The sequence below is a fragment of the Bos taurus genome, chromosome 6, assembly GCF_002263795.3.
Source record: "Bos taurus isolate L1 Dominette 01449 registration number 42190680 breed Hereford chromosome 6, ARS-UCD2.0, whole genome shotgun sequence".
NCBI classification, from domain to species: Eukaryota; Metazoa; Chordata; class Mammalia; order Artiodactyla; family Bovidae; genus Bos; species Bos taurus.
This window is the reverse complement of record NC_037333.1, coordinates 56882302-56906304: the sequence shown is the minus strand read 5'-3', so window position 1 is coordinate 56906304 and position 24003 is coordinate 56882302. Positions and strand designations below refer to the sequence as shown.

General features: G+C 42.0%; 2 protein-coding genes across 8 annotated transcripts in view; one reads left to right on the top strand and one right to left on the bottom strand.

The window, feature by feature from the left end:
• C6H4orf19 (chromosome 6 C4orf19 homolog) overlaps positions 1 to 24003 on the bottom strand; it is a 78564-nt gene that overhangs the window by 22850 nt on the left and 31711 nt on the right. For 4 of the 7 annotated variants that reach the window (XM_005207854.5, XM_024993156.2, XM_024993155.2 and 1 more), the window contains 1 exon segment: positions 161 to 216. The exons of 1 other annotated variant lie outside the window; for it this stretch is intronic. Coding sequence is in view for 3 of the 6 variants with exons in the window: in XM_024993156.2 (XP_024848924.1) it covers positions 161 to 180 (20 nt within the window). In the remaining 3 variants the exon portion in view is untranslated. 7 annotated transcript variants of the gene reach the window in all.
• LOC101906734 (uncharacterized) overlaps positions 20791 to 24003 on the top strand; it is a 104299-nt gene continuing 101086 nt past the window's right edge. The window contains exon 1 of the mRNA XM_059887893.1: positions 20791 to 20847. Within this exon, the coding sequence (XP_059743876.1) occupies positions 20791 to 20847 (57 nt within the window). The remainder of the gene's footprint in view (positions 20848 to 24003) is intronic.

Sequence of the window (24003 nt, the reverse complement as noted above, 5' to 3'; positions counted from 1 at the left end):
ATTTTACTCAAACCTGAATGAATCTGAAAGATTGCCTTGTCTACCAGATTTAATGTTTCAGGTAATAAAAACTGCAGAGGGAGACCAAATAATAGAAAATTTAATGGAAAGTGGAAAGAATAGACCTTCTTCCCAAAACATAACAAAGAGAAGAGCTTACCTGTTGTGGAAATTGTCCATTAGGTTTCTCTAGACATTTAACTTCTCTTCCTGCAGCTAAAAGAAACAAAAAACAGTTGAAAACAGGCCTGCCAGTTACCTCCTTTTCATAGCCAAGATGCATCTTGAAAGTAACAACAGAGAGCATTTCCGGAGAGAGACGTAGGTAGTGATGTGGGGGAAAGGATTCCTGGCTTGGACCAGTGACTCCAGGCAGACAAGGGCTTTGAAATTTACCAGGCCTGTGATACTGAATTAACAATCAATTAATGCCCAATTAATCATTTACCCAAATATCAGTGTTTCATCTATAAAATATGGTTGTAGTGAGATTTAAACAGCACAACAGGAAAGCTATTGAGAAACATTTACATAACTGAAGGAATGAGATTTTAGATAAAAGCACTCATCAAGTGACCAAAGTGATGAATAAAACTAAACCCAACTCCAAGAAACATCATTGTGATATTTCAGAAGTGAGGTAAAAGTAAAGCTCCTACAGGCTTCTACAAAGGAAAAACTGACCATATACAAAGAGCTGGGGATCAGAATGGCTTTAGACTTCTTAAATACATACACAGTGCTGTGCTGTGCTTAGTCATGTCTGACTCTTTACGACCCCATGGACTAAAGCATGCTGGGCTTCCTTGTTCTTCACTATCTCCCAGAGTTTTCTCAAACTCATGTCCATTGAGTCGGTGATGCCATCCAACCATCTTATCCTGTCACCCCCTTCTCCCCCTGCCCTCGATCTTTCCTAGCATCAGGGTCTTTTCCAGTGTCTCGGCTCTTCACATCAGGTGGCCAAAGTATTGGAGCTTCAGCTTCAGCATCAGTCCTTTCAATGAATATTTAAGGTTGATTTCCTTTAGGATGGACTGGTTTGATCTCCTACACACTATTCTAAATTTGCCCAAATTACCAAGGAAATGAGAAGGTACAATAAAGACATTTTCAGATAAGAAAAGTCTCAAAAATTTTACCATCCGTTCCTGGAAAGGAGTCTATTAGAAGATGTAATAAACAAATGAGGAAGTAAACCAAGAGGGGAAGGCAAGGAATATAAGAAATAGGACATTAAACACAGGAGAGAGACAAAAGGAACGCCTAGGACAACCGCCATGGAGATTCCAGAATCCCAGCACTGGAAGCTCATTCCCACTGCAGAAGGTAAGAAGGCTCTGGGCAGTTTTCTTTTAAGAGAAGAAATTGACAGAATCACTGAAGTATCCTACAGAGAAAAATACACATGCTAGGGAAAGAATTTGGTGTCAAATTAGTGGTAAGGATGCAGAATACTGAACAAATGAAAAAAACAAATCATTTGTTACCTTCAGAAAAAAAACTGTGCAGGAAAGAAAATGTAGTTCTAATTCTCTACTTGGCTTAGCTATGAACAGCAGTTATGTAGTTATAATAAATACTAGTTATTTATCTAACTAAAACTGGAGGTGGAGTTCAATAGGGAGGGGGGACATTCCTTATGTGTGGTGGGGCAGGGGGTGGAAGTTGAACCATCTTCTTCCGCAGTGGAAGATAATGTCTAAAACCGAAAAAAAAAAAAAAAAATCAAGAAATGGTAATAGAAACATTACTGAGGCAAATAACCAAAATAATCAGCTAAAGAAGTGATTCTCTTTGAGGAATGAAAGATGTACTCATAAGTGGGCAGTCTGGGCTTCGTCTGGAAGTTTGGGAACCAATCTAGTCCTAAGAGCAAAGTCAGGAGAAAGTGTAAACTAGATGATAGCAAGCAATAACAATGATGCTTTCAAATAAAGCTGATTCCCATTCATTTATTTAGCCTACATTAATTATTTAATGCCTACTACTGTGGAGAGAAGAGGGTGGTAGAAGATGAGATAGTTGGATCACATCACTGATTCAATGGACATGAGTTTGAGTAAACTCTGGGAGATAGTGAAGGACTGGGAAGCCTGGAGTGGTGTAGTCGATGGGGTCACAAAGAGTTTGGACGTGATTTGGTGACAACTGTGGGCCAGGTCATGTGCTAATAACAGATGATCTAGCAAAATTAATTGCTTACAGCCTAGTGAGGTGGGTAAAACAAAAACAAGTAATTACGATCCAGTCCTATAATAAAGCCTATTGGCAAAGCATCATGAAAATGTGGGGACCAGCAATCAACCTGCCAGAATATTCTAGAGCCACACAGTCCAATGTGGTAACTACTAGCCATATGTGGCTATTTAAATTACTAAAAAATAAATACATGAAAAGTTCAATTCCTGGGTTACACCAGCCAGCCACATTTCAACAGCTTGAAAGCCACATGTGGCTAGTGGCTGTCATATCAGACAGTGTGTTCATAGAACATTTTTCTCACTACGGAAAGTTCTACTTGATGGTGCTGGTCTACAGGTTCCTAAATGGTGATTTTTACAGTGTTTTCAAGTACATGGAACCCCTGAAGGGACCACATTCCATGGGTCTGTTAGTAAGTAGAGCCTTGGTGAATTTGATATTTAACTAGTTATCTGTACATGGAGTAGAACTTTTACTCTTTTTCAATTGGAGCCACTGCTGGAACTAGAAAGGAGTCTTTATTACATGTCCTGATACTGTTTGGCCACAGATGTTGAGGGCAAATACTGATGGTGACTAATAGTTTTTGAGTCTTTGGGAAAGCACTTTCGTGTAGCAAAAAGAGGGGATAGTTCTGGGGAACTCAAGAACTTCTGAGTTGGAAATTTTGCCTCGCTAATTAGCTGTGTGGCCTTGAGCAAACTTCTAAACCTCTCTGGGCCTTTGTTTATTCAGATGTGAGGTATACAGATAATGTAAGAATCAGGATAAGCAGGTGCAGAAGAAGCTCAGAAATGGTAGCTGCCATTCTTCTCACTGTTCTTAATCTACATGGGATGAGGGGCTCTCAGTAGAGAAGAGGGTCTCCTCGTCTCTCATTTCTTCTCATCATCGCCCTGATTTCTGGCTTTTTCAAAAAGCTCTCTCATTGACCAGGAACTTTATTAACTATATCAGGAAGAGGAATTTAAGTTCAAGAAGGGCGAAGGGAAGAAAGAAGAGGGAAGGGCACTGGCAGTCACCCGGAGCCCAGGACATGCCAGCCTGGCCTGCCCATTGTTCTGTAAACCCTCCCAGGGTCGAGAAGCTCAAGCTGATGAGACGGTGGCTGGAGAGGGAAGAGGCTGGCAGGTGGTGGAAAAGGAAGCACGGTGACACGTAAACTCACAGCAGTCAGGTAGGGGGCGCTGTGGGCGCCACGCTCAAGGCCTGACTTGATGGGATCCCACGTCATAACAACAACCAGTGGCCACATGTGGCACTCACAGTGGCCCGAGAGTAGAGGTGGCCGAGGCCAACTGAACCAGCATGTAACCTACCCACAGACTGGCTTTTACTCAGCATTTATGCCATACAGCCCATCTCAGTGTACTTCTCTAACTTCCATGAGAAGAAAACCCAACTTTCTTCCCAAGTGGAGTTAAATTCTAAATATGATAAGCCTCAGTTGGCACCAACACTGGTTGCCAGAATTAACTTTTCCTTGTAATTTGTAAATGCATTCAGGCTTGTTTTGGGGTTTTCTTTTATGGGTTTGCCCCCACCCCCACCTCTAAGCAGGGCCAATATCTAAATAGAAAGAAAAGACCTCCAGCTGGGCTCCTTTCTCCCAACAAGCTTTGCAAGCTTTGCGGCATCTTCCTTGGATACGGTTCAGCTGGGGGCCTTCCCTGTATTCCAGGAGGAATTTCTGCGTCCTCACAGAGGGGCCCTTTGTTGTCTGAGGTTGTGAGAAGTTAACCACTACTTTGCACAAGGAAATATCTTTTCCCTCTGTGAAGCAATGATCAAAGAAGAATGCCATTTAAACCAAGGAAAAACAAAACTGTGATTTATCTCTAGAATCTCTATGGGAAAAAAGAAAGGCCCTAATTACTTCAGTAACACATCAGCTGCAGTAGAAAGTGTAAAATTCACTCATCTATTGATGGATTTAAGTTTAGTCCTTGATGCAAAGTCTAAGTGCTTTTTTAAAAAGCATACAAACATTTTTCTTTTTTCCCCTTTTGCAGCTGCTCTGCTCACAAATACCTCCAATCTTTTTCAAATGCTTTAAGAATTTTTTCACTAAAAATATATTTGTATGTGTACATATTTATATATAAAATAGATATAATTACACAGACATATGCACAAATACATATAAGCACACAAAGTTTAGGAAAAGTGTGGGAAGAAGCCTTAGTCAAGGAATCTAACCTGGGTTAGGTGCTCAGTTTTTTCTCAGGATTTATTTTAGTCTATGTCCATTTGCATATCCATTTTACACAATATATAACAACTTCATGTATTGCTTTTTTCCCCTTTAACATTTTGAGCCTTTTCCATGACAATCCATAATGTCCATAATGATTTTTTTAAATGGCTGCAAATTATTCCAATTAATTATGCCAGTTAACCATTTCTCTCTATTGCTTAATATTTCTGGAACTTTCCATTTTTGTTAAAGTCACCCTCCTTGCAGTTTCCAAGTTCCAAGTCTGTGGTGCCAACCATAAGCTTTATATAATTGTAACAAGTGACCTGATTTCGATTTTCTTTGCCTCTCAATTTCTTAATTTTCTTCTGACACAAAGTAAAGATCTATAGGACCAAGCTGTTAAGAGACAGCAGGAGGCTGTTTCTCCATCACAAACCAGGCAATGCTGCATCCATAAGGCATCACCGCTCTTCAGAGCTTTATCCAGGTGAAAGCAAAGGGAACCTGCCTAGCCATCACCTATCCAGGCAGAAATCCTCTTTTACCAAACAGTTAAAAACCCCGCACAGTAGATGCCAGGGAATCAGACCTGAATCCTTATTGTTTAGTCGCTAAGTCGTATCTGACTCGTTGTGACCCCATGGACTGTAGCCTGACAGGCACTTCTGTCCATGGGATTTCCCAGGCAAGAATATGAGCGTGGGTTGCCATTTCCTTCTCCAGGGGATCCTCCTGACACAAGGACCCTCATCTCTTGGTTGGCAGGCAGTGGATTCTTTGCCACCAAGCCACCTGGGAAGCCTGACCTGTATTCTTAACTTCTATGAATGTTATCTTTTTTCTCTCTTTGCAGCACAAGCTCTTCCCAGGTGGCGGTCACAAGGTATGTCCCTCTTAACAGCAGGGGCCCCAGGAGAAATGGCTGTAAACCATCCTGCAAACCTGCTTATGCCAATGCCCTTTGGATATTACCTTTTTCTATTTATAAAGTCTGATTCTGTATCAGTTTTTTCACAGATGTGGCATAAGAGATGTGTCTCAGATGTACATGCTGACTCTCACACCTTCATTTACCAAGGGCAGGTGAGGGGGGACGGAACAGGAGGCAGGGCCCGGGGGCCAAGTCACCACAGTTGTAGGGCTGGCAGTTCATTTGTGAACGGGAGCTCGGGGAAATTGTGGGCACAGGACTCTTTACTAGGCCCAGGGATGGCAGTGTAGTTACACTCATCAGATGTTCAAAACCCAAACTTGGGCTCCAAATTGGAGGCAAGACTGCGTGAGTGTGTGTGTGTGTATGTGTGGTGGTAGTGATGGTATCTGACACTTGAACACCCAGTTTGCGTTTGGTGCTTGACATTCATTATTTCGTCTTCTTCCCGTAACTTGGAGATACGCATTACTAGCTCCATCTTATGAATATAGAGAATGGTTTAGCAAGCTTAACTAACTCATATAAGGTTACACAACTAGCAAATGGTGGAGCTGGGCTTCAGAAAATTTTTCATTTATATCATGGAGTCTTCCTTATGACAGGGTTTCTGTCATAAAGCCTATCATCATCGGGGCAGGTAGGAAGTATGGGAACATGGGATACAGGAGGTCAAATAACCCAGGCTTCCCATTCATGGAGGGCCTCAATGTAGACTCTTGACCACTATCTCCAAATATACAACCAGAGCTACATGGACAGGACTGAAAGAAGACAATGTTTATCACACAGCTTTGAACTTCAGCCCCATGTTTCCATAGTAGATTTCCTACAGTTCCCAATGAACTAATACTTTCCATACAAATAGGAAAATTTGTCACCTTTATGCATGTATGCAATATTGCAGATCTGTACATGAAAGCTTTTAAAATATTCTCTAATTTTTATTATCTCATTCTGTCATTATTTTACTACTTTAATATACCAAGAACCTTGAAGAGAACAATAAAAAAGTAATCCAGACCTCTTTCAACCTCTGAATGACTTGATCTGACATTATGGCTGTTCTAGAAAAATCAGGCTGTATATTCACCCTAAGTCAGACTTATGGGGAATTACTTCATGGGAAATTTTCAGAGCTGAAATTTTCAGCTCTCATCTATCTGTTGTAGGGACTTCACTGTTTGTGATTCTGTAAGTATCTGCATCTTAAGAACCTTAAGAGCTGTTAACCATGGATTACATACTTGGTATTGACATAGTGAAAAAGCCGGCTTAAAACTCAGTATTAAAAAAACTAAGATCATGGCATCCGATTCCATCACTTCATGGAAAATACAAGGGGAAGAGGTAGAAGCAGTGATAGATTTCCTCTTCTTGGGCTCTAAAATCACTGTGATGGTGACCACAACCATGAAATTAGAAGATGATTTTTTCTTGGCAGGAAAGCTATGACAAACCTAGAGTGTGTTAAAAAGCAAAGACATCACTTTGTCAACAAAGGTCCATATAGTCAAGGCTATGGTCCTTCCAGTAGTCACGTATAGACGTGAGAGTTGGACAATAAAGAAGGCAGAGCACCGAAGAATTGATGCTTTCAAACTGTGGTGCTGGAGAAGACTCTTGAGAGTCCCTTGGACATCAAGGAGATCAAACCAGTCAATATTAAAGGAAACCAACCCTGAATACTCTTTGGAAGGACTGATGCTAAAGCTGAAGCTCTAATACTTTGGCCACCTGATGCAAACAGCTGACTCATTGGAAAAGACACCGATGCTTAGAAAGATTGAAGGTAGAAAGAGAAGAGAGTGACAGAGGATGAGATAGTTGGCTGGCATCACTGATACAATGGACATGAATTTGGGCAAACTCTGGGAGATGGTGAGGGACAGAGAAGCCTGGCATGCTGCAGTCCACGGGGTCGAGAAGTCGGACATGACTTGGCGAATGAACAACAACAACACTGACATAGGTAAGTAATCAATCACCAGTAGCTGTTATAATGATTCTATTGGTAAGGGCAAGAGCTCCTGGGCAAGGGCTCTGCTACAAGAGCCCATCACTCTCTGCCCCAAACTGGCCAGCCATGCCATGACTAACTGAAACTCCATGTATTAAAAAAGGAACTTGAACATGTCGGTTAAGTTGTCCTGAGACTTCCCTGGTGGTCCAATGGTAAAGAATTCACCTTCCAATGCAGAGAACATGAGTTTGATCCCTGGTTGAGCAGATCCTGAAGTAGGAAATGGCAACCCACTCCAGTATTCCTGCCTGGAAAATTCCATGGACAGAGGAGCCTGGTGGGCTACAGTCCGTGGGGTCATAAAGAGTCGGACACGATTGAGCACGTATGCCATCCATCCTTATGGAGAACTAAGATCCCACATGCTTCAGGTCTACTAAGCCCACGTGCTGCAACTGCTGAGCCTGTGCTCCACAACTAGAGAGACGCCTACATGCCACACCAAAGAGCCTGCATGCAGCAATGAAGATCTCATGTGCTGCAACTCAGACTCGAGGCACCCAAATAAATAATTACATAAATATTAAAAAAAATATTAAGCATCCCTGGCTAGTGAAAGTTGCTCAGTCATGTCCAACTCTTTGACACCCCATGGATTGTCCATGGAATTCTCCAGGCCAGAATACTGGAGTGGGTAGCCTTTCCCTTCTCCAGGGGATCTTCCCAACCCAGAGACTGAACCCAGGTCTCCCGAACTGCAGTGGATTCCTTACCAGCTGTCCCTGGCTAACTGTCTCCAAGTTTACAGTGAGATTTATGGTGTTACTGACACTCTGGTTAAGTTCTTAGTCTTAGCAGAGAGACAGTAAGAACAAAGAAATAGCTATTAAACTGCTCTGAATAAAGATTAAAGTTAGGATCACAGCATTTTGTGGTGGGAAGCCCTGAGAAAAATTACTCTAGCCCACATGTACTATGGATTGGGACCTGCAGCCCTGAGAAGCTAAGTGATGCCCAGCAATAATTTTTCTGAACCACGCTGCTGTCCTTGTAGAGGTCTAAAGTAAGGGTCAGGCTACCTGATTTTGCTACATAAACTTTTCTTGGAATACAGGTATGCCCATTCATTGAGGAGTTGTTTCTGGCTGCTTTCAAGCTACATAGCAGTGTTGAGTAGTGGTGACAGACACTGTACGACCCACAAATCCTAAAATATTTGCTTACTTTCTGGCCCTCTACAAAGTGCTGACTCTAGCTGTAAAGGATGAACAAAGTATATGAGGAGGAACCAAAGCATGCCAGAATCATGTGAGTGAACCTGAAGTAGGTCTCTGGAGGCCTGCCAATGGGCACCTGAGTGAGCTTGGGAGCGGGCTCTCCAGCTCACATGCAGCCTGGAGATGACCATGGCTCTGGTCAACAGCTGGACTATAACCCCAAGAGAGACCTTGAACCAGAGGTGCCCTGTTAAATTGTGCTTGGGTCCTGTGAGATAACAAATGTTCATTGTTTTAAGCTAGTAATTTGGGGGGGGATTACTGTATTACACAGCAATAGATAACTAATACAGCTGTGGCACTGGTGGTAGACAACCTGCCTGCCAATGCAGGAGACATCAGAGACACAGGTTTGATCCCTGGGTGGAGAAAACCCCCTGGAGGAGGGCATGGCAACCCACTCCAGTATTCCTGTCTGGAGATCCCATCGACAGAGGAGTCCGGTAGGTAATAGTCCATACAGTTAGTTGCAAAGAGTTAGACATGACTAAAGTGACTTTCACTAAAGTGAAAGATGATGCTGTGAAAGTGCTGCACTCAATATGCCAGCAAATTTGGAAAACTCAGCAGTGGCCACAGGACTGGAAAAGGTCAGTTTTCATTCCAGTCCCAAAGAAAGGCAATGCCAAAGAATGCTCAAACTACCGCACAATTGCACTCATCTCACACGCTAGTAAAGTAATGCTCAAAATTCTCCAAGCCAGGCTTCAGCAATATGTGAACCGTGAACTTCCTGATGTTCAAGCTGGTTTTAGAAAAGGCAGAGGAACCAGAGATCAAATTGCCAACATCTGCTGGATCATGGAAAAAGCAAGAGAATTCCAGAAAAACATCTATTTCTGCTGTATTGCCTGTGCCAAAGCCTTTGACTATGTGGATCACAATAAACTGTGGAAAATTCTGAAAGAGATGGGAATACCAGACCACCTGACCTGCCTCTTGAGAAACCAATATGCTGGTCAGTTCTAAACAGTTAGAACTGGACATGGAAGAATAGACTGGTTCCAAATAGGAAAAGGAGTACGTCAAGGCTGTATATTATCACCCTGCTTATTTAACTTATATGCAGAATACATCATGAGAAATGCTGGACTGGAAGAAACACAAGCTGGAATCAAGATTGCCGGGAGAAATATCAATAACCTCAGATATGCAGATGACACCACCCTTATGGCAGAAAGTGAAGAGGAACTCAAAAGCCTCTTGATGAAAGTGAAAGAGGAGAGTGAAAAAGTTGGCTTAAAGCTCAACATTCAGAAAACGAAGATCATGGCATCCGGTCCCATCACTTCAAGGGAAATAGATGGGGAAACAGTGAAAACAGTGTCAGACTTTATTTTTTTTGGGCTCCAAAATCACTGCAGATGGTGACTGCAGCCATGAAATTAAAAGACGCTTACTCCTTGGAAGGAAAGTTATGACCAACCTAGATAGCATATTCAAAAGCAGAGACATTACTTTGCCAACAAAGGTCTGTCTAGTCAAGGCTGTGGTTTTTCCTGTAGTCATGTATGGATGTGAGAATTGGACTGTGAAGAAGGCTGAGCACCGAAGAATTGATGCTTTTGAACTGTGGTGTTGGAGAAGACTCTTGAGAGTCCCTTGGACTGCAAGGAGATCCAACCAGTCCATTCTGAAGGAGATCAGCCCTGGGATTTCTTTGGAGGGAATGATGCTAAAGCTGAAACTCCAGTACTTTGGCCACCTCAGGCGAAGAGTTGACTCATTGGAAAAGACTCTGATGCTGGGAGGGATTGGGGGCAGGAGGAGAAGGGGACGACAGAGGATGAGATGGCTGGATGGCATCACTGGCTCAATGGACATGAGTTTGAGTGAACTCTGGGAGTTGGTGATGGACAGGGAGGCCTGGCATGCTGCAATTCATGGGGTCGCAAAAAGTCGGACACGACTGAGCAACTGAACTGAACTGAACTGAGGTCAAGAAATGGCTTCAGGGTTCAGAAGACACCCCAACTGTGACCACACTTTAATGGACTCCCAGGATCTTCCTGGACATGGGTTCTCATGATTTAAGTTCCTAGACTTGATGGTGCCATTACATCAGTGTGTGCTCATCCTCTAGGAAAGTATTATCTATCTAATCTGCTCAGACTGCAGCCAAATGATTTAAATTGTATGTTTCTTGGAGCAACGATTTTTCAAAAGTTAAAAAAAAAAATGAGTACATCTGTATGGGTTACCTATTTCATCTTGCTTCCTTAAATGTCACACACACGAATACCAAAAACCAATAGAGCTTCTCTTCCAAGCAACAATAAAATCCCAAGAGACTAAAAACTTTCTCAGATTTCCTTTAAGTTAGGTAAAATGGACACCACCCTCCCAAATAAAGAACTTAATATATTTTTCATGTCAAAACCAGAAAAAAGAAGATGCTTAATAATCACTCAAAAAATGTGCACTATATTTCTCACCATTACTTAGCAATCCACTTACTTTTCTAAGGGAACTGAGAACTCTGCAGACATGGTCTGTCTCCATTAAGATGCCTGTCCAAACTTGAGTCAAATATATCTTGCTCAGTTATTATTTTTATCTTTTCCATTTAAGCATTCCTAATCCTATGTAAGCAATTTTCCAGAAAATAATGGAAACTTCCCTAGTGGTTTTTTTTCCTTCCTTCATTTCTTTCATTAATAAATATTAGATGTCCATAAGATTAAGGTTAAAAGATTCTTCCTTCTTGGAAGAACAGCTATGATAAAACTAGACAGTGTATTAGAAAGCAGAGACATCACTTTGCCAACAAAAGTCCATATAGTCAAAGCTATGGTTTTTCCAGTAGTCATGTACAGATGTGAGAACTGGACCATAAAGAAGGCTGAGCACCGAAGAATCGATGCTTTTGAACTGTAGTGCTGCAGAAGCCTCTTGAGAGTCCCTTGGAAAGCAAGGAGATCACACCAGTCAATCTTAAAGAAAATCAACCCTGAATATTCATTGGAAGGACTGGTGTTGAAGCTGAGGCTCCAATGCTTTGGCTACCTGATGTGAAGAGCCGACTCACTGGAAAAGATATTGATGCTGGGAAAGATTAAGGTCAGGATGAGATGGTTGGATGGCATCACTGACTCGATGGACATGAGTTTGAGTAAGCTCTGGGAGCTGGTGATGGACAGGGAAGCCTGATGTGCTGCAGTACATGGGGTCGCAAAGAGTTGGACACGACTGAGCGACTGAACTGAAATTAACTGAACTGACAATGGGCATGTTGCTGTTTCTAGCATGATTACAAGGTTTAGAGTAATGCATACAAAGTTCCTAAAATACTGCCTCAAACATAACTAGGTCTGAAGATGGCGGCAGGGTCACTGAAAAGACTCCTTTTCTGGACACACATGGACCCTTTAGGACACTGCTTCTTCTCTTAATAGAGATGTGCTTTGCAAATGTGACTGTGAGTGAGTCAGAGCAAGCCAGGTCACAACAAGATTTCGTAGGTGTATGCAAGATGGTTACTTGGCTCCCTCAAAGCACTATTTCATCTCTTCTCAGAAAATTAAAAAAATAGTGAAGGAAAACTTGTAATTGGGAGTGTTTTAGCAGACCCAAAGGGCAACTTCTATGGTAGATATTCTATTTTGAATCATGGGCATGAGTTTTCTCCAGTGAAATCAGCATAGATAATGGTCATGCGGGGAGGGTCTTGTTTAGATGAATGATAAACTCTCTTAAAGAGTATTTGAGACTTTCAAAAACATGCTGCCCTGGAACATCTACCAATACATTTGGGATTCCAAGCCTCTTTAGACCCTTTCTTTTTTTTAAGTAGGTATTTAAAAATTACAAATCCAAAAGGCTTATATATATGTATTTTTTTTTTTAATGTGGAATAGGAGTAATGAAAGGTGAAAAAGTGTTAGTCGCTCAGTCATGTCAGACTTTTTGTGACTACATGGACTGTAGCCTGCCAGGCCCCCCTGTTCATGGGATTTCCCAGGCAAGAATAGTGGAATGTTGGGTATTAGCTGCAGCATGAGAACTTTTAATTGAGGCATGTGGGATTTAGTTCCCTGACCAGGAATTGAACACCAGCCCACTGCATTGGAAGCTCGGAGTCTTAGCCATTGGACCACTAGGGAAGTTCCCCCCTCATGCCTTCTTCAGTTCAGTTCAGTCGCTCAGTCGTGTCTGACTCTTCACGACCCCATGAATCGCAGCACGCCAGGCCTCCCTGTCCATCACCAACTACCGGAGTTCACTCAGACTCAAGTCCATCGAGTCAGTGATGCCATCCAGCCATCTCATCCTCTGTCATCCCCTTCTCCTCCTGCCCCCAATCCCTCCCAGCATCAGAGTCTTTCCCAATGAGTTAACTCTTCGCATGAGGTGGCCAAAGTACTGGAGTTTCAGCTTTAGCATCATTCCCTCCAAAGAAATCCCAGGGCTGATCTCCTTCAGAATGGACTGGTTGGATCTCCTTGCAGTCCAAGGGACTCTCAAGAGTCTTCTCCAACACCACAGTTCAAAAGCATCAATTCTTCGGCGCTCAGCCTTCTTCACAGTCCAACTCTCACATCCACACATGACCACAGGAAAAACCATAGCCTTGACTAGACAGACCTTTGTTGGCAAAGTAATGTCTCTGCTTTTGAAAATGCTATCTAGGTTGGTCATAACTTTCCTTCCAAGGAGCAAGCGACTTTTAATTTCATGGCTGCAGTCACCATCTGCAGTGATTTTGGAGCCCCCCAAAATAAAGTCTGACACTGTTTCCACTGTTTCCCCATCTATTTCCCATGAAGTGATGGGACCAGATGCCATGCCTTCTAATAGGAAGGTAAATAGGCTGAACTGATTCCATATTTCCCCCTCTAGAATATAGCATTTTCTTCTAAGAATAAAAAGAACAGCCCATTTGTTATGCTTATTAATCAGGTCAAATCTAAAGGAAGTCAGGATTCCAAGATCTCACTTGTCTTTTTCTTTCATATGCATTTAGAAACCCTATTCTTTATTCTGAATTTCAAGGACACCAAGGATTAACTGTCAAGCCATGGGCAATTTCAGCAAATGCTATGCATTTCAAGCACAGAAGGGATAACAGAGCTACTGGGAGTTAGCTTAACCTTAAGATATAAGAAAATTATAACACAATACTACATGATCATATGGTAAGAAGATACAAAGGAAGGAATATATATGAATTTCAAAGCTAGAAATACTAAAAGAATAAAATTAATGACTGTAATCTAAAGTACCTAGTTATAGTTACGTAGCACATTATTAAAGACAATTTGATATGTGTTTCTGGGGAAATCACAGAATTTAACCTAGAAACATTTTATGCATAAGGACTTTAGGTAATATACTGTTAAATTTAAACATCATTCAAATTCATAAATTTCAGTGAGAGCTGCTATATCATCATGCTTCATAAAAACTCAAGCTAGGTTCCTGAGTGGGAAACATTCTAAATGGGAAAAAAAAAAAGCACAAAATATGATTAACCAAATATGACAAGCTGTCAGAATTAAAACCTCAAACTATAAGCATTGAACCAGATTACCTAAATTAAATTTTTAAGAGTAATAATAATAAAATGTATGTGTGTGCACACACAAACTTAAGCTTGAACAAAGTGGGAAGTTTTTCTCTCCTGGTGGAGTTTACATAATGTATACTGGGCTAGAACTGTTGATGAAGATACTTCCTTAAACTATAGTGTCTTTAAATTTGAGTACACACTACTAAACCATATAATGTTAAGTTTGGAAGGAATGCAAAGTAGATGTATCAGTTCAGCTCAGTTTAGTCGCTCAGTCGTGTCTGACTCTTTGCGACCCCATGGACTGCAGCACACCAGGCTTCCCTGTCCATCACCAACTCCAGAAGCCTGCTCACACTCATGTCCATCGAGTTGATGATGCCATCCAACCGTCTCATCCTCTGTTGTCCCCTTCTCCTCTTGCCTTCAATCTTGCCCAGCATCAGGGTCTTTTCCAATGAGTCAGTTCTTCGCATCAGGTGGCCAAAGTATTGGAGTTTCAGCTTCAGCATCAGTCATTCCAATGAATATTCAGGACTGATCTCCTTTAGGATGGACTGGTTGGATCTCCTTGCAGTCCAAAGGACTCTCAAGAGTCTTCTCCAACACCACAGTTCAAAAGCATCAATTCTTCAGTGCTTAGCTTTCTTTATAGTCCAATTCTTACATCCACACATGACTACTGGAAAAACCATAGCTTTGACTAGATGGACCTTTGTTGGCAAAGTAATGTCTCTGCTTTTTAATATGCTGCCTAGGTTTGACATAGCTTTTCTTCCAAGGAGCAAGTGTCTTCTAATTTTATGGCTGCAGTCACCATCTGCAGTGATTTTGGAGCCCCTCAAAATAAAGTCTGTCACTGTTTCCATTGTTTCCCCATCTATTTGCCATGAAGTGATGGGACTGGATGCCATGATCTTAGTTTTCTGAACGTTGAGTTTTAAGCCAACTTTTTCACTCTCCTCTTTCACTTTCATCAAGAGGCTCTTTAGTTCTTTGCTTTCTGCCATAAGGGTGGTGTCATCTGCGTATCTGAGGTTATGCTTTTCAAGTTAAATCCTTGAAACCTTCCTTTCCCAGCCTGTAGGGGGCACATTTCCTGCCTAGGAGAACACTGTGGTCAGTCAAGACAGACTTCCTCTCTCTGGGCAACTGCAGAGGAACTGGGGATTTTGTGTGAAATTGTTTTTTCTGAAACTTTTTTTTTTCTTTCTTTTGTTGCTTCACCAGGGTTTTGACCTCATCAGACCTACACTGGAGCAGTTCTACTAGTTCTTTTTCTTCCTCTTCCCCAGAGAGGTGCTCTAAAAGCTTACATCTCAGGGTTAAAATCCTAGCATGTTCTTGGAACTTTACACACCTGTGCAATAGTTAAACGCCAAACAGAAAATCCAGCCTTGGGCCTTCTTGGCTGGGGTGTGGCCACAGGTTGGCTGTGTGGCTGATTGCTATTGCTAAACAAACCCAAACTCGAAGCCCGGACTGCTGCCAAGGGGTAGTGATTACAGAGTATACCCCTCTGTATACAGAGTATACCCCATACAGTGATTACGGTATGCCCCTCCTTGCTGACGACTCGAACGAGAGCATGAGGTTCCTTTAGTCAAAGCTCTTCAACTCCCACAGTGCTTTGCCACCATTAGTATTCAAGCAGTACCTGGAATAAAAACAAACCCAGTGCTCACTGTCCTGGAGTTGGGACTCGTCATTAAATTCAGTAGAAACGGACAAACACAATTTAAAAAATTCTGAATGAAGCCCAAAATCACCATTTCTATTTGTATATTATGATTCGTAATTCAGGCCTAACTTCTGATGAAGCCTAATGTATGTTACAGCCGAGGCTGGGAATTGACATTGAAAAAAGAAATACTATAAAAATGTATACTATTTCCCTCACTTGTTGCAAATTGCCTTGAATCATTTCAAGTGAGCTAGGCAGTTTTTTAATGTTGTTAGGTTTTTAATCTACTGAGGCACTTTAGAACTCTGATGGAAATATGAAATCCTCAGGCCCCATATTTCGTAAAATATTGCCATGCGTGCTCAATCACTCAGTCATGTCAGATTCTGTGTGACCTCATGGACTGTAACCCACCAGGCTCCTCTGTCCATGGGATTCTCCAGGCAAGAATACTAGAGTGGGTTGCCATTTCCTCCTCCAGGGGATCTTCCTGACCCAGGGATCGAACCCATGTCTCCTGCATCTCCTGCACTGCAGGTGGATTCTTTACTGTTGAGTCACTGGGGAAGCCAAATATTGCCATAAATTTAAACAATTAAAAGATATTATACATACGTAAGTATATATATCTACAACTGTGCTGGCCATTGTGGAAAAATGATCACTCTTTCCAAGAATTTTATAATCTGATTAAGAAGCCAAATCCAATACATGAAGCAATCTGATGGTAACTAAACATAAGAAAACATGGAGTCCAGTGTGAAGGTTGATGCCAGTTCTCAACTTAGCTCCGCCTGCATCCACTCTCTGGTCTAAGAATTTACACATCCTCTTTACACATCCTCTTGGCTCTACAACTTAATTTACTTCACCATACACAGTATGATACAAATGTTTTGTTTATTAAACTTTAGGGGGTAGTGAGAAATTTACATTTCAGGGTGATCAACTAGTACTTAATCAGGAAGTCCAAACATAAAATAAGTCATTAAATGCAAATCCACTGTCCATTTATTATGATATGAATTGGTGAATGGCATAAATGGGTTTTCATTGGTGAAGTCACTGATATATTAACCAGGAAAATAAATGTTAGAAATAGACACTACTTGTGGGATTTAAGGGACACAGTCATGGCTTCCTTGGCTTCATGTAAACAGGGAGTAGAATCTAGAGTTTACACCCTTAGGCATGTTGCATGAAGTGGATTCCCAGTCCTGTGATCTGTCATTGGATTACGTGGTTTCTGGTGCCTGATGCTGACTATCAGAGTAACAGAATCCTGTGTATGGAATATTGCCTGGCCCGACTCTATCTTTTCTGCAGGGTGGCGGCAGAACTTAGAAGGACAGAGGATTGGGGTTTCAAGTTTACAAAACAGATTGCTACTCTGCTTTGTGTCTGCTTGCAAATAAAAATGTGTGTGTGGAGAACTTGGTCTGAGACTTGCTTTCATTACATCCTAACAGGGGTGATGCTGGAGACTGGCTAATTCTCACCCACCTCAAACTTTCCTCTGGCTGCTATTCTCTAAGCTGGATCCCACTTAGTTTGGTTTTCAGATGCTTGAAAGAGCTACTTCAAGGTCAAATGCAACTTTGGCCTTTCCAGGTTATATGGCTGATTATACTGGTTTGGGCTTCCCAGGTGGCACTTGTGGTAAAGAACCCGCCTACCAATGCAGGAGACATAAGAGACTCAGGCTCAATCCCTCGGTCGGGAAGGTCCCCTGGAGGAGGGAAACCACTCCAGTATTCTTGCCTGGAGAAACCCACGGACAGAGGAGCCTGGCGGGGTACAGTCCGTAGGGTCACAAAGAGTCAGACACGACTGAAGCGACTTAGCATACGTTCACGTATACTGGTTTACTCCCATTGAATGAGGATGAGCACCCACCTCCCAGGTGATGCAAAATTTAAAACAATTCTGTACGGAGCCCTGTGGGGCTCATTCATTGCTAGTTTTCCTCCTCTGCACTAATGTCCCCTTGTTATTCTTTTCCTATCCCAGAGGAAACACATGCATGTTTGTAGAACTGAAATGAGTAATCTCTTTATCTCTATTCTCCTGTTTCAGTTTCTCTGGACTGAAAGAATTTTGGAATTGTAAACTTGGCACCTATAATTACTCCAACTTATATCTGGATTCCTCGAATCATCAGAGGCTAAAGTCCTTTGGCCTTTCCCTTTGTTAGCACCTGGGGTCCTACCTCACCCTCTACTGGAACCCAGTGTGTGCCCATTCACGCCTCTTGGACTCTCCATGGGTGATGACTGCTTTGGCCTCTCTCCATATCACCTCAGTCATTTGCCTTAGACAATGCTTCAGAAGAGGGTATCTATTTAACCTTCACTTCCTTAAAAAAAAAAAAAAAAAAAAAAAGCCCCTTTCTTCACTGCTTTCTTCACTGTAAAAGATGAGAAACTGTCACAGAAAGGCTTTGGATGACATAGCCAACCTCCCAGCTGGCCCCTGTGATCCCTGCCTCCTGCTATCACATCTTCGTGAGGTCCTCTTCCCACACTGACGCAGAGCTGGCCTGTGTGTTCAATAAAACAAGGTGGAAATGATGATGTGTGATTACCAAGGTTAGGTTAGGTTAGGAAAAGCATAATTGCTCCTGCAGGGGTCTTTCAAGTGGTTCGCTCTGGGAGAAGCCAGCTGCCCTGCCGTGAGGACGCTGATACGGTGGAGAGGAAATCACAGAGCCGCCTCGGAAGTGCACCCTCCAGTGCCAGTCAAGCCTCAGTGACTGAAGCCACAGCCCGATGCCTGACAGCAACCTCATGAGAGACCCCACTCTGCAAAAGCTCTCAAATTCATGACCTCTGTTTTGCTCTCACCATGAGAGAAACTTCCAGGCTTCTGCAGAGGTGGAGGAGGTGCTGCCACCCAGGTGCCTGCAGTAGGAAAAGGAGGGTGGGGTGTCACCTGCATCTTAAACACAGTTCCACCACTCCTACCATTCTGGCCTCAGAGGCCTCTCCCCTCAGCCCGAGTCCTGGAGAATTCTGAGCACCCTGCCAGAACTTCCCTGGCAGGCCAGTGGTTGAAACTCCGTGCTTCCAATTCCAGGGGCATGGGTTCAATCCTTGGTTGGGAAGCTACGATCCCACATGCTGTGTGGCCAAAATATAAGGCGGGGAGGAGGGCATGAAAGCTGATGGGATTTATTTGCCCCATTTCCAGCTTCTGGGTCAGCTTTCTCAGGTCCACTGAATGTGTGGCTACTCATCCACCTACTTTCTGTTAATAGCAGCAGCAGGTGCCTTGGATCACTGAATTAGGGAAGGTCCAGGTAATACTCGGGGTGTGCACATGCATATGTGCTCAGCCGTTTCAGTCACGTCCGACTCTTCGCGACCCCAGGGACTGCAGCCCGTCAGGCTTCTCTGTCCATGGAATTCTCTGGAATGGGTTGCCATGCCCTCCTCCAGGGGATCTTCCTGACCCAGGGATCGAACCTGAATCTCTTATGTCTCCTGCATTGGAAGGCGGGTTCCTTACCACTAGCACCACCTGGGAAGCCCAGTATTCAGGGTGGGTATCATATAAAGAGAGGAAAATGAAGGAAATGTGCATTCAGCATCCCGAGATTCCTTCAGTCTCCTTCTCACCCTCAACCTCCCAAACAATCACTGGCAGCCAGACCCTTACCCTCAGGGCAAGAGTTTGCAGGCATTTTCTAAGGGGATCTGGCCAACACAAGAGGAAAGCCCTAAAATGACTGTGATGGTGGAAGTTCCCTAACAACTAGCTCAGCCAGATCCTACAAGTCACCATCAGAAAGTGCAATCGATCTCTCACTCTCACGTTTTCATTTGGAACTTTAGTTAAACTCCCTCACTCTAACATAAATGATTATCAAATAGCTGAGGAAAACCAAAAAACAATACGGAGAGATCAGAAACTATGGAGTAAAAAGAAAATTTCAAAAAAAGATTAGTAAAGAATTCATGGAGATAAGAGAAATATATTGTCTACTGATGCAAGAAAATGATACTGTTTTAAAAAAGAGAGAATTAAGAGAACAACAACAAAAAAGCCTCTTAGGAATTAAAAATATGACAGCATAAATACAAACTTGACTTGAAAGAATTTAAGTTAAAATTGAAGAAATTAGAGTGAAAAGACAAACAGACCAGAGGAGAGCAAGAATAAGAAAAGCAGATAAATAATCCAGGAATTCCAGGAGATCTAGAGTAAAACAAAAGAAAACAAAACACCCACAGGAGAAGAAAATATCAAATATTTTCCAAGAAAATTTCTCAAAACTGGAGGGTAGATTTTCTAGATTTAAAAGGCCCAGTGAGTTTCTAGTTGTTTAGTCACCAAGCTGTGTCCGACTCTTTTGCAACCCCATGGACGGTAGCCTGCCAGGCTTCTCTGTCCATGGGATTTCCCAGGCAAGAATACTGGAAGGGGTTGCCATTTCCTTCTCCAGGGGATCTTTCCAACCCAGGGATCAAACCCATGTCTCCTACATTGGCAGTCGGATTCTGTACCACTGAGCCACCACGGAAGCCCTTGAGTTTCCTGTATAATGGATTAAAAAAACAAAAACAAAAAACACAAAAATCTGCACTGAAGTGATATCACTGTGAAATTTCCCAACATATTCAACCAACTTTCAGAGAAGAAAATACGTACACACACACACACACACACGTGACTGGGAACTGGAGTGGTGGCTGGAATTAGAATACTTACAGCAACCGTACTGTGAACAAGGAAACAGTAGAGCAAGGTCTTCAAAATTTGGAAGAAAAAAGAAAAATCTGAGTGAAAATAATTTCCAACACAGAACTCTCTATGAAATCATGCTATCAGTCCAGTGAGGTAGAATACAGACATTTTTAGACAGGCAAGTTCTTACATAATTTTAAACTTCATATGCTTTCTGTCAGGGAGCTACTGTAGGATATAGTCCATGAAAATGAGAAAATAAAACAAGAAAAAAGAGGTCTATGAAACAGGAGCTCCAACATAGCAGACAAGTGAAGGGACCCTGTGGAACCGCAATGACAGAAGATCTCAGCAATAACCGGGCAGAGGGGGCAACCAGTCCAGATGAGCAGGTGAGCAGTCTCTGAGAGAGATTTCTTCAAAAGCATGAAATAGAATGGATACAATACCTGATATGAAACTGATAGAATCACGGAACACCTTTGGAAAATGTTCATACAACTGGCAAATATTTCAGTGCTGAATGAATGTTTAAGTACATAAAACACACGCACACAAACCAAACAAAGATAAATAAACAAGTAAAAAGAAAATTATTAACTCTAGGCATAGGTTATGCTGATAGGAAAAAAATAGTATATGCTCCATTTCTGAACAGCACGGTCATAATAATGTAAACTTTGAATATTTTTCTAATCAAAACTGAGATGACCCTACCCTGTGAGGACGGCAGCTGCCCGTGGTAGAAGCGAATAAAGAACTAGGTCCTCGTGTTTGTAGGGGAAAGTCAGCGTACAGTGACGTCTCTGAAAAAAGCAGGAGGTGGCGGGACTTACTTGCCATTAAGGTATATGCAGGCGGAGTGGAAAGTAGTTTCTCTGGGGAAGGGGAAAAGAGGAACAGGAGCCTGGGACCTGCTCATTTTCTTAAGAAACCTTGTAGAACCAGCATGTCTTTTAAGCTGTACCCTGCTATATATGATTTTGATGAACATTTAAAAAATAATTTAAAGTGTAAGAGTATATAGACAGCTAACGTGTACTGCTTTTTCAAAATAACACCTATGTAATTTTGATAAATAATATTTTGGGTGTTTACTTTCCTTTTTCATAAATTGAGAGGGTTGGACTAGACCTCTGCATGTGTTTGTGTTTTGTATCTCTTTGTACATGTGTCTGGACTTGTGAACATAAACACACACAAATCTGATAATCAATAGTGGAATTCCCCTGATTATTTGATCATTAAAAATTAATTGTATTATCCACATATTCACAAAGGCATAATCCGATCCTACCGAATGAAGAACAAGGTGGTGCAACCATCTACCGATTTGTAGAGAAACACCTGAGGTTGCATTTCAGTCTTCCTCTGTCCATGTGAGAGGAGACACAGGAAGAGACTAAAGTTCCCTGCTGCTTAGACTCTGAACTGTGACGCAAGTATGGTGATGCGAGCCTAAAAGTTAATATTTATCCATCTCAGGGAGTTAAACTTGGCTTGAGAACTTGGCTGGAGGCTGGGGGTAGAAGGAAAGTGCTACAAACTCTGGTAAAGTTAATGCTTTAGCATAAATTTGTGTTAAAGTCAATGTTAATCTTGGTAGCACAGCCAAGTCACTCTCATCTTCTCTAGCATATGCCAAGGAAGTTGATGGTGAGTCCTTCAACTTTCGCTTCACTTTCAACAAAACTAAAACACTAAAATGGGGAGGGCCAGGTATGGAGCTCTGTACTAAAGAGAAATAAGAAGATTGTCCAGTTCAAATCTCCCGTTTCTTCCTAGCTTGGTGACTGGTGATTCAATCTCTCTGGGCCCTGAATTCTTCATCCTTGAATACCTATTTCACGTAGCTGTTAGGAGTATATGTGTTAATACCTGTAGAACACTGAAAACAGTGCCTACGTGTGTCTTCTCTAAAAACATATGTAAAGAACAGAACTGATTTATTGGGGTCTTAGATTCATGGCTGGTGTGCACTTTCATGGGCTCTGGCATGCTCTTTCTCTCTTTAACCTGGACTTTATTTATGTAACCTGGTCTTCAGAATAATGGAAGCTCTAAGAAGAGAGACTTTCCCATGACAAATTTGGTCAAGTCAATCTCAAAAAGTCAAGGAACACATTGTTCACTGACCATAGTAATCCTGTTTGGCAAAATCTCAGGTTACATTCATTTGCACCAATGTTTCGTATCTGACGCTAGAGCTTTCCTTTGGATGCCAGATGCATTTGGCATTCTTGGATGTGGTGGGCAGACTCTGTACTAGTGCCAAGCCAAGGAGTCCAACGACTGGCTTAGGGACATGCTCTCATTCCTTTTTATTTTTCCGGTCCTCAACAATATCTGGCCTACAGAGAAGGAGATTGTTTGTTGAATATAAAATGAAAAAAAAAAAAAAAATTGGTATGCTTCTCATAGTTGAAGAACAACCATACCTTACAGTTACTCACAATTCTCTCATCTATGACTGTAATCTTATTTTTCTATTTTTTTCTGTTTATACTAAAACTTTTATAGGTTAAATCACTATATTAAGTGGAATGTTACTATATCATTACAGTATGTGTAATTTACATTTAAAGAAATTAATAAAGAAGACTCATTGTAGGGAAGTAATACTGTTTAGTTGCGAGCTATTTTTTGTGTTAAAAAACCCCCAAAGAATATTAATCCCTTATCAGATATATGGTTTCCAAATATATTCTCTCATTTCATAGGTTGGCTTTTCACTACCATTTCCTTTGCTATGTGCAGCTTTTTTAGCCTGATGCAGTCCCACTTGTCTATCTTTGCTTTTGTTGCCTGTGGTCTTGGTGTAAGATCCCAGAAATCAATGCCAAGATCAATGTCATGAAGGTTTTCTGTCATATTTTGGAGTTTTATAGTTTCAGGTCTTAGGTTTACATCTTTAGTCCACTGTGAGCTGATTTTTGTGTATGGTATAAGATAAGGGTCTAATTTCCTTCTTTTGCATGTGGATATCCAGTTTTCCCAACTGTCTTTTCTTCATTGTGTATTCTTGGCATACTTGTCAAAGATCAGTTACATTTATGCTACAGACTATAGGTCTGTGTGCCCAAAAGAATGGGATTGTGCATGTGTGTGTGCTCAGCTGCTTCAGTCGTGTCCGACTGTGACCCCGTGGACTATAGCCCTGTCCATAGGATTCTCTAGGTAAAAATACTGGAGTGGGTTGCCATACCCTCCTTCAAGGGATCTTCCTGACTCAGGGATTGAGTCTCCTGTGTCTCCTGCATTGGCAGGAGGATTCTTTATCCATTGAGCTACCTGGGAAGCCCCCCAAATGGGATTAGTGCCTTTATAAAAGAGACCCCAGAAAGCTCCCTTGTGCCTTATGCCACCTGAGGTTACAGCAAGAACATAGTTCTCTATGAACCAGGAAGTAAGATCTCACCAAATGTTGAATCCCAACACCTTGATCTTGGATTTCCCAGCCTCCAGAACTGTGAGAAATACATTTCTGTTTTTTACAAGTCACCCATTCTATGGTATTCTGTTACAGCATCTTCGATGGACTAAGATTC